General features: G+C 41.5%; 1 protein-coding gene across 2 annotated transcripts in view; it reads left to right on the top strand.

The window, feature by feature from the left end:
• Positions 1-10,558, top strand: part of MORC3 (MORC family CW-type zinc finger 3) — a 93,417-nt gene that overhangs the window by 75,771 nt on the left and 7,088 nt on the right. For both annotated transcript variants that reach the window (XM_011987733.1, XM_011987734.1), the window contains exons 15-16: positions 5,610-6,498; positions 9,595-9,752. In XM_011987733.1, coding sequence (XP_011843123.1) covers positions 5,610-6,498; positions 9,595-9,752 — 1,047 coding nt within the window. The remainder of the gene's footprint in view (positions 1-5,609; positions 6,499-9,594; positions 9,753-10,558) is intronic.

A 10,558-nucleotide genomic window follows, 5' to 3' on the forward strand; every position in this document is an offset into this window, starting at 1 on the left:
ACTCTGCCTCAAAAAAACAAAAAATACACCCCAAAAACACAGAAAATATTGTTATCAAAAATGTATTTAATACACTTAACCTATTGAACATCATAGCTTCGCCTAGCCTACCTTAATTGTGCTCAGAACTCTTATATTAGCCTACATTGGACCGTCATCTAACAGTCTGTTTTATCATAAAGTGTTGAGTATCTCATGAACTTTACTGAATACTGAAAGTGAAAAACAAAACCAAAATGATTGCTTGAGTACTCAAAGTACAGTTTCTGCTGAATGGGTATTGCTTTTGCACCATCATAAAGTTGATGCCATTGTAAATCGGGCCATCTGAATACAAGTAGGCGGTTGTGCTTCTTGCTTGAGAAGTTTGGGTCTTGATAAGTCCAGCAGCAAAGAGGTCACCACATGGTAAATCTTTTTGGCTTTGCGGGCCACATAAAGTCTCTGTTGCATCTTCTTTGTTTTGTTGCTTTGTTTCTTCACATCTTTTAAAAATACAAAGCCATTCTTAGCCTACTTGCAGGCTGGATTTAGTTCATGGGTTGACTTGTTGAGTCCTGTTAATAGCACAAGGAATTTACATGTTTAGAATTGTTTTTCTGTCTTCTGGGATAAAGGGGAAAAGGAAGATTATATCTTGTGTTTTGGGCATGTCACACTAGAAATAGTTCCTTTGAGATGATGATTTTTCCCTCCAACAGATTAATGCTGAACTGTTGTTTCGGCCAACTGCTCTTTCAACTCCAAGCTTTTCTTCTCCTAAGGAAAGTGTTCCAAGAAGACATCTTTCAGAAGGAACAAATTCTTATGCGACAAGACTTCTAAATAATCATCAAGTTTCACCACAGTCTGAACCTGAGAGCAACAGGTCAGTGGCTAAGATTGGTTTTCCATTTGGGGAATATTAAACAGAACCTTTACTTGACACTTATATGACAGTGATGCAATTCAGGATCATTGTAGGTTACATTGTGAATTGTAGGTTCCATGAATGTGAAAATCTTAAGGACAAATTGTCTTGTTTTTATTGTCTAAACTTAAGCTAAACCCTACTTCTGCCACCTGTTAAATGAGTTAAAAAGTATTAATTGACCAGCCTGGCCAACATGGTGAAACCCTGTCTCTACTAAAAATACAAAAAAATTAACCAGGCATGGTGGCGGGCTCCTGTAATCCCAGCTACTCCAGAGGCTGAGGCGGAGGCTGAGGCTGTACTCCAGCCTGGGCAACAAGAGGGAAACTCCGCCTCAAAAAAAAAAAAGCATTAATTGTATTGATTGTAGAGTTTGATCACATTGTCACCTCTTTGAACTTCTATATAGTATGACAATTCCTGCTTTTAAGATGATCAGGACTTAAAGAAAAAAAAAGTGAAGCAGGCCAGGCGCAATGGTTCACGCCTGTAATCCCAGCAATTTGGGAGGCCGAGGCAGGTGGATCATTTGAGGTCAGGAGTTCGAGACCAGCCTGGCCAACATGGTGAAACCCCGTCTCTGCTAAAAATACAAAAATTAGATGGGCATGATGGTACATGCCTGTAATTCTAGTTACTTGAGAGGCTGAGGCAGGAGAATCGCTTGAACCTGGGAGGCGGAGGTTGTAGTGAGCCAAGATCACGCCAGTGCACTCCAGCCTGGGTGACAGAGCGAGACTCTGTCTCAAAAAAAAAAAAAGAAAAAAAGTGAAGCAATTAACAGTACGACACTATAGTGACCCGGAAGTCCTTTGCAACACTTGTGGCACACTGTAGGGACTTAATTTATTGGAGGAGTGGAAGGAGAAGGAAAGGACAAAAAGGAAGTGATACATGAATTGAATAGTCAGCCATCTTGAGTGGATTGATCAGCGAAGGCTTTGTGATGAGGTGGTACTTGGGTTGGTTCCTGAAGTTCTGAAAACAGTAGTCTTGTAGATGGCCTCTTCCAAGTTAATAGAATGAAGAAAAGTGAAGAAGAATGAACATGATGTCTACAAACTAGTGGATCAGACTGACTATACTGATGTTTGTTATTCAAAGAGGAACATTGAAACAAGCTTCTCTAAGATAATGGGGGCAGATTTTTTTGAGATGTTTTGTAGCTTTTATCAAATTCTCAAAGGAATTTTTGACCCCAAGGAAGATTATAAAATAACTAACTGCCTTTATGCATATATAAATCAAAAAGGGCATATTCTAGAATAGTTTGCTCTTTATTTATTTTTTTTGAGTCAGAGTTTCGCTTTTGTTGCCCAAGCTGGAGTGCAGTGGTGCCATCCATCTCAACTCACTGCAACCTCTGACTCCTGGTTCAAGCGATTCTCCTGCCTCAGCCTCCCGAGTAGCTGGCATTACAGGCACACGCCACCATGCCCAGCTAATTTTTTGTATTTTTAGTAGAGACGGGGTCTCACCATGTTAGCCAGAATAGTCTCGAACTCCTGACCTCAGGTGATCCGCCCGCCTTGGCCTCCCAAAGTGCTAGGATTACAGGCGTGAACCACAGCACCTGGCCAGTTTGCTCTTTATAACCTGTGTATTGGACACTCATTTTGGAGCTGAATTGCTACTTTATTAAGAACTCATATTTTACAGGTCTCCTTAATATTTTTGGCTTTTCTTTGTAAGGATGGTTTTATAGTTTACAGATAAGAGATTAAAAGTATTTTTAATGATTTTAACTTTTAGATTCAGGGCACATGCAGGTTTGTTACATGGGCGTATGGCGTGATCCTGAGGTTTGGGGTATGAATGATACCATCACCCCGCTATTGAGCATAGTACCCAATGTGTAGTTTTTCAGCCCTGCCCACTTCCCTTCCTCTCTCCCAACTCTAGTAGTTCCCAGTGTCTGTGGTTCCCATCTTTATGTCCATGTGTACCTAGCACTTAGCACCCACTTGCAAGTGAGAACATGCAGTATTTGGTTTTCTGTTCCTGCATTAATTCGCTTAGGATAAAGGCCTCCAGCTGCATCCATGTTGTGGCAAAGGACATTATTTCATTCTTTTTTATGGCTGCAAAGAAAATTTTTTAAAAGTTGGCTGTCATCAAAATGGAAGACAAGAGTAAAGAGGGAAATTTTGATTAAACAATTTTTTTTTTTTTTTTTTTTGAAGCAGAGTCTTGCTCTGTTGCCCAGCCTGGAGTGCAGTGGCATAATCTCAGTTTACTACAACCTCTGCCTCTTGGGTTCAAGCAATTCCCCTGCCTCAGCCTCCGGAGTAGCTGGGACTACAAATGTACACCGCCACGCCCTGCTAATTTTTTGTATTTTAGTAGAGATGGGGTTTCACCGTATTGCCCAGGCTGGTCTCAAACTCCTGAGCTCAGGCAGTCTGCCCGCCTTGGCCTCCCAAGGCGGGGATTACAGGCGTGAGCCACTGTGCCCGGCCTATTAAACAGTTTTCAAAGCCATATTTATTCTCAAATTTAGAAACCAAAGTTTGTGGAAAGGGTGTATCTAAACTAAGTCTTAGGAAATACAAATAGGAATTTAGCTTGGTAAGAAAAATAATAGAGTAACTCCAAATTAAACAGGGCAGAGTAAGCAAAAAGTAGTTGATACAGCAAACCAACGGAAGCTGAAACCTAAGGCTACTGGAGGATGGTAGAAACCAGTTTACTCCACAGGTCTCTAGAAAGTCTCCTAACTTGGAAGCACTGGGGACTGCTGAAGGTGGAAGATAGATAGGGGCGAGAACCAGAGGCTTGGTTGGAAATTTAAAGTCGAGACTTCTTCCCAACCTGCGAAGACTGGCGATTGCTCTTTTTCTGCCTCTGTCAGAAGATAGGGGATTTACTTTACGGAGCGTTTTTTACTGCTGAAGATGTAGATGAGCCATTGTTTTAAAACAGTATAAGTAAGGGAAAGTTTGGATACTGAATGGTGAGAAATCCACCCCCCCTCCTCACTGTGCTCCAAGAGAGAAGCCCTAAATGATGATGGCAGTTTGAGCACCCTTTGAATCACAAGCTCAGCCCTCACTGCTGCTGGTCAGTTTCACTCTTAGGTATACACAGATAGCCATGGATAGCCACATGTGTTATCTCTCACATGGGACAGCAAACGGAAACAAAGGGAACAGAAGAAAACATTGTGAAATGTATTGGCAGAAAGTGGTGTGGACTTGAATAAATAAATCATTTAGAACGAAAAGCTTAACAGTTGGAAGACAGAGAAAGAAAAGATACAGTATCTGTACTAGAAAGCCACCATCTGAATAAGGGAGTTTCAGAATGGGAAGTAGGCACTGGTGGTGGTGGTGGTATGGTATAGTAAACATAGCTGCCTTCCAGAATGGGAAATCATACCAGAAAAACTGCATTTCCACTAGCTACAGAGCATAATGTCTAGAAAGAGAGCCACTCAGAGACATAGGATCATGACTTTTTTTTAACACAGGGAATAAAAGATTTTTTCAGAAAGAAACAGATTATATACGTGCAAGAGATGAGGAATTAGGCAGAAACACTTGAATGGCAGATGAAAATGGAATGATGCTTTTAAATTTCTGAGAAAATAATTTTTCAACTTGGAAGCCTGTATAACAGTTAAGCTAGCAATAGACTTGAGAGGGAAATAAAGATGTTTTCATCATGCAAAACTTGGCATTTGTTATGTTCTGTGTACCCTTCATTAAGATGCTGTTGCAGGCTGTGCTCCTTGTGAGACAGTCTAAAAAGGAGGAAATCCTTCCTGAGATGTAGGAGGTCTAACACAAGGCCCACATAGCAAACCAGTACAAATATTCTTCCAAGTGTGGAAAAAGGCAATCCAATGGTGATAAATAAATGTGAACTGTGCACATATTAACATGAATGAACAGGAAATGATGCAAATGAAGAAACTGGGACAATTTTTAATTCAGATAAAATTGTTTCATATGGAAGGATAAATACTGGTTTGTTTTATGGCTTAACCTTGGATCACTGATTACTGGTAAAAATTATTATGGGCAAATGAAAATGGTGATGCCATTCCCCGAGCTGAAGAATACAAAGAAGGTGCTGTGGGGTGGGTAGCATTCCGTTCTGAAAATGTATACATTGAAATGCCTGGAGGTCGTCAAATGCAGAGATGTTTGGCAGTAAATAGATCTGGTACTTCAAAAAGATCTCAATAGTCCATTGTCTTCATCTGTAAAAAGAGAAAATAATCTCTACTTCATTAAATCAGTGGTTGCTACTATACAATGTGTCACTTTAAAAAATTAGCCTGGGTATTTCTTAGTATTTCAAAATTTACAAGCTGGGCGCAGTGGCTCATGCGTCTAATCCCAGCACTTTGGGAGGCTGAGGTGGACTGATTGCTTGACTTGAGCCTGGCCAACATGGGGAAACCCCATCTCTACTAAAAATATAAAAATTAGCTGGATGTGGTGGCGGGTGCCTGTAATCCCAGCTCCTTAGGAGACTGAGGCAGGAGAGTCACTTGAACCTGGGAGGCAGAGGTTGCAGTGAGCCGAGACTATGCCATTGCACTCTAGCCTGGGCGACAGAGTGAAACTCCATCTCAAAAAACAAACAAAAAAATTGTTATAATACTGCATTTATTAGAATGATTACTTCAAGGTCATCTATTTTGTCCGTATTTTATAATCTTATATTTTATATATAAAATTTTTTTCAGCCTGAAACGGAGACTTTCTACTCGTTCCTCAATTTTGAATGCAAAGAATCGGAAATTGAGTAGTCAGTTTGAAAATTCAGTTTATAAAGGTGATGACGATGACGAAGATGTCATCATCTTAGAAGAAAACAGTACCCCCAAACCTGCAGTAGATCATGATATTGATATGAAATCAGAACAGAGTCACGTTGAGCAAGGTGGTGTTCAGGTCGAGCTTGTGGGTGACAGTGAACCTTGTGGCCAGACTAGTTCAACCAGCACCTCATCATCCCGATGCGACCAGGGAAATACTGCAGCTACCCAGACTGAAGTACCGAGTTTAGTTGTTAAAAAAGAAGAAACTGTTGAAGACGAGATAGACGTAAGAAATGATGCAGTGATTCAGCCCTCCTGTGTAGAAGCTGAAGCAAAGATACATGAAACCCAGGAAACCACTGATAAATCTGCAGATGATGCAGGCTGCCAATTACAAGAACTGAGAAACCAGCTACTCCTTGTCACCGAGGAGAAAGAGAATTATAAAAGACAGTGTCATATGTTTACTGATCAAGTCAAAGTGTTACAACAGAGGATATTAGAAATGAATGACAAGTATGTTAAGAAAGAAACTTGCCATCAGTCCACTGAAACCGATGCTGTATTTTTACTTGAAAGTATTAATGGCAAATCTGAAAGTCCAGACCATATGGTATCTCAGTATCAGCAAGCTTTGGAAGAAATAGAAAGGCTGAAAAAACAATGTAGTGCTTTGCAACATGTAAAGGCTGAATGCAGCCAGTGTTCCAATAATGAGAGTAAAAGTGAAATGGATGAGATGGCCGTGCAGCTTGATGATGTGTTTAGACAACTGGACAAATGCAGTATTGAGAGGGACCAGTATAAAAATGAGGTGAGTTATATCATCCAACATGTAGTCGTGGAGTCCAGGGCCATTTAAACCTTAAGAAGCTGCCAGTTGGCTGGGAGCGGTGGCTCATGCCTGTAATCCCACCACTTGGGGAGGCCAAGGCGGGTGGGTCACTTGATATCAGGAGTTCGAGACCGGCCTAGACAACGTGGTGAAACCCTATCTCTACTAAAATACAAAAATTAGCCGGGCGTGGTGGCAGGCGCCTATAGTCCCAACTGCTTGGGAAGCCAAGGCAGGAGAATCACTTGAACCTGGGAGGCAGAGGCTGCCGTGAGCCAGGATTGCACCACCACACTTCAGCCTGGGCAACAGAGCGAGACTCTGTCTCCAAAAAGAAAAAAAGAAAAAAAAAAAAAACAACTACCAATTGTTAGATTGGAATACTTTCACTTAAAAATAATTATGTTTTTATTGAGTGTCTGTTATTCTACTGGTTCTTACCTGAGGAGAGGGCTTCCTGGAGGCATATAGAAATGTGTTAGGGGCATTTTTGGTTCTTTCAATGTCTTGAGATGTGCATTCCTGAAAAATAATGGGGGTAGCCAGGTATGGTAAATACCCTGTTCAGAATACCAATATTAACTTAATACCTCATTAATACAGTTAATTATGTTCTTTCTTTTTTGGACATCAATTCTACTTTTAAGTATAGTTAATATTTTAGTTATGGAGTCATTCATTCTTTCAAGATTCCTGAGAGAAATTGACTTATCCCTTTTAAAATCTTGATTGATATATACGTGTGTGTGTGTGTGTGTGTGTGTGTGTGTGTGTGTATATATATTTTTTTTTTTTGAGACAAGGTTTCACTCTGTTGCCCAGGCTGGAGTGCAGTGGCCCGATCTCGAGTCACTGCAGCCTCCACCTCCCGAGTTCAGGGAATTCTCCTGCCTCAGTGTCCCCAGTAGCTGAGATTACAGCACATGCAACCACGCCTGGCTAATTTTTGTATTTTTAGTAGATACAGGGTTTCACCATGCTGGCCAGGCTAATCTCGAACTCCTGACGTCAAGTGATCCACCCACGTTGGCCTCCCAAAGTGTTGGGATTACAGGCGTGAGCCCCTGTGTCTGGCCTGAATTGCTTATGTTCTGACTATCAGTGCTGAGTCATCTGGCTAAAGGGTGCCTGGGAAATGCAGTCTTTATGTGTGGGTTCTTTTACTGAAGAAAGGAGGAGAAAAACGATAAATACCGGTAGACAAATGATAAATATCAGTAGCCTCTTCGTATGCCCCCACTTCAAATTCAGGTAGCTCCTTTTAATCTATTTTATACATTTTTGTGTGTGAGGCTTTTTTTTTTTGAGACAATCTTTCTCTGTCGCCCAGGCTGGAATGCAGTGGCGTGATCTCGGCTCACTGCAAGCTCCGCCTCCCGGGTTCATGCCATTCTCTTGCCTCAGCCTCCCAAGTAGCCGGGACTATAGGCGCCCACCACCACGCCCAGCTAATTTTGTTTTGTATTTTTTAGTAGAGACGGGGTTTCACTGTGTTAACCGGGGTGGTCTCTATCTGACTTCGTGATCTGCCCAGCTCAGCCTCCCAAAGTGCTGGGATTACAGGCGTGAGCTACCACGCCCGGCCGTGTGTGAGGCTTTTGAAAGGATTTTCCGGCCAGACGCACTGGCTCACACCTGTAATCCCAGCACTTTAGGAGGCTGAGGCGGGCAGATCACCTGAGGTCAGGAGTTCGAGACCAGCCTGACCAACATGGAGAAACCCCGTCTGTACTAAAAATACAAAATTAGCCGGATATGGTGGCGCATGCCTGTAATCCCAGCTACTCAAGAGGCTGAGGCAGGAGAATTGCTGGAACCCAGGAGGCGGAGGTTGCGGTGAGCCGAAATCGTGCCATTGCACTCCAGCCTGGGCAACAAGAACGAAACTCTGCCTCAAAAAAAGAAAAGAAAGGATTTTCCTGCTAAAGAGTTTGGGAACCATGATGTGGTGCTGTGCTGTCTCTTCCTTGGGATTAGTGCTGCTCATGCAAACACTAATCTTGATGCCTTGGCTCAGGAGCTGAATGACAAAATGCAGATGCTCCTCAACTTATGGTGTCAGTCCTGGAAAACCCATCATAGGTTGGAAATAGCATTAACTCCAAAATTCATTTCATTACAGCCAACCTCCCAAAATCTTAGCCTAGTCTAACCTACCTTTAAAGTGCTCAGAACACTTGTATTAGGCTACATTTGGGCAAAATCATCTAACACAAAGTCTGATTTATCACAACATACTGAGTATTTCATGTAATGTATTGAATCTGTCTGAAAACGAGAAACAGAATGGTTGTATTGGTATGCAAAGTGCGGTTTCTATAGAATGCATGTAACTTTCACACCATCATAAAGTTGGAAAATCATAAAGTCAAACCGTTGTAAGTCAGGGACCATCTGTTTATAAAAAGCATAAACTCGCTATTGTAACTTAATTATAAGTTGATGAGTATGCAAGAAATAAAAGCCACTGTGACATTAGCATAATTTAGGCATTGGTATCTTTTCTGTTTTTTGTTTTTTGGTTTTTTTTGAGGCGGAGCTTTGCTCTTGTTGCCCAGGCTGAAGTGCAGTGGTGTGATCTCAGCTCACTGCAACCTCTACCTCCTGGGTTCAAGCAATTTTCCTGTCTCAGCCTCCCGAGTAGCTGGGATTACAGGCGCCTGCCACCACACCTGGCTAATTTTGTATTTTTTGTAGAGATGGAGTTTCTCCTTGTTGGTCAGGCTGGTCTTAAACTCCTGACCTCAGGTGATCCGCCCACCTCAGCCACCCAAAGTGCTGGGATTACAGGTGTGAGCCGCCGTGCTGGCTGGTTTTTCATTTTCTAGGTATCACTTTTTTTTAAATCAAGTGGTAATATGTTGTATTCTCTCCATGTAAAAAGATGGAGAAGTGAAGCTGTAAACGAATGAAGCTTTTTTTATAGAAAACTACTGGTTTTTCTTTGTGTGTTTGTTTTTTGATAGTTGATAATGTTATCAAGCAGGTTCTTTATATTTCTTAGCTTGAAATTTCACTTTGCCATTAGCATTTTTAAGTTTTGCAGTTATAAAGTTCATTTATATTTTTTGTTAGGTTGAATTGCTGGAAATGGAAAAATCACAAATCCGTTCACAGTGTGAAGAACTCAAAACTGAAGTTGAACAGTTAAAATCTACAAATCAACAGACAGCAACAGATGTTTCAACATCAAGTAACATTGAGGAGTCTGTAAATTATATGGATGGGGAAAGGTAATATTAAATGAGGCGTTTTTGTGGGGCTGCAATTATGGTTAGGATACTATTTATTGTTATCTGCTAGCACCCATCAGATAGATACTGTTCTGTCAGAAGAAATTATTGATTGTCTGCTGTGACCCTGGTGTTATATGATAGATACAAAAGAAGTGACACTTCATTATCTTTCCTTTCCAGTTTCTGACCGTTTAGGTTCTATTTAAGTGGAATAGGAATTTAGAAGGAATAAAGCATTTGATTGGTCAGAGTGGTTTTAGAATGTTTTCTGAAGGAAAATAAAAATGGGCACGATATTGAAGAATAGGGGGAATTTGGCCATGAGTAGAAGACACGAGACTGTTACTGAAATTCACTCCTTCAACCTGTTTTTCTTTTATTGTCGTACTTGGTACCATTTCTTTATGGCTTGCTGTCCTTATTTCACGATATGCTCTCTGTAATCTTTTAGGAAATCACAGAATTACTAAAAATTGCCATAGTACAGATGATATTAGGAAGAAGTCCTATTAAAACAAGTAGGCCAGGTGTGGTGGCTCACACCTATAAACTCAGCACTTTGGGAGGCTGAGTTGGGCAGATTACCTGAGGTCAGGAGTTCAAGACCAGCCTGGCCAACATGGTGAAACTCTGTCTCTACTAAAAGTACAAAAATTAGCTGGGCGTGGTGGCAGGTGCCTGTAGTCCCAGCTACTTGGGAGACTCAGGCAGGAGAATCGCTTGAACCCAGGAGGTGGAGGTTGCAGTGAGCCAAGATTGCACCACTGCACTCCAGCCTGGGTGACAGAGCAAGACTCCGTCTA

This window comes from Mandrillus leucophaeus, unplaced genomic scaffold, assembly GCF_000951045.1.
Source record: "Mandrillus leucophaeus isolate KB7577 unplaced genomic scaffold, Mleu.le_1.0 Scaffold315, whole genome shotgun sequence".
NCBI lineage: Eukaryota > Metazoa > Chordata > Mammalia > Primates > Cercopithecidae > Mandrillus > Mandrillus leucophaeus.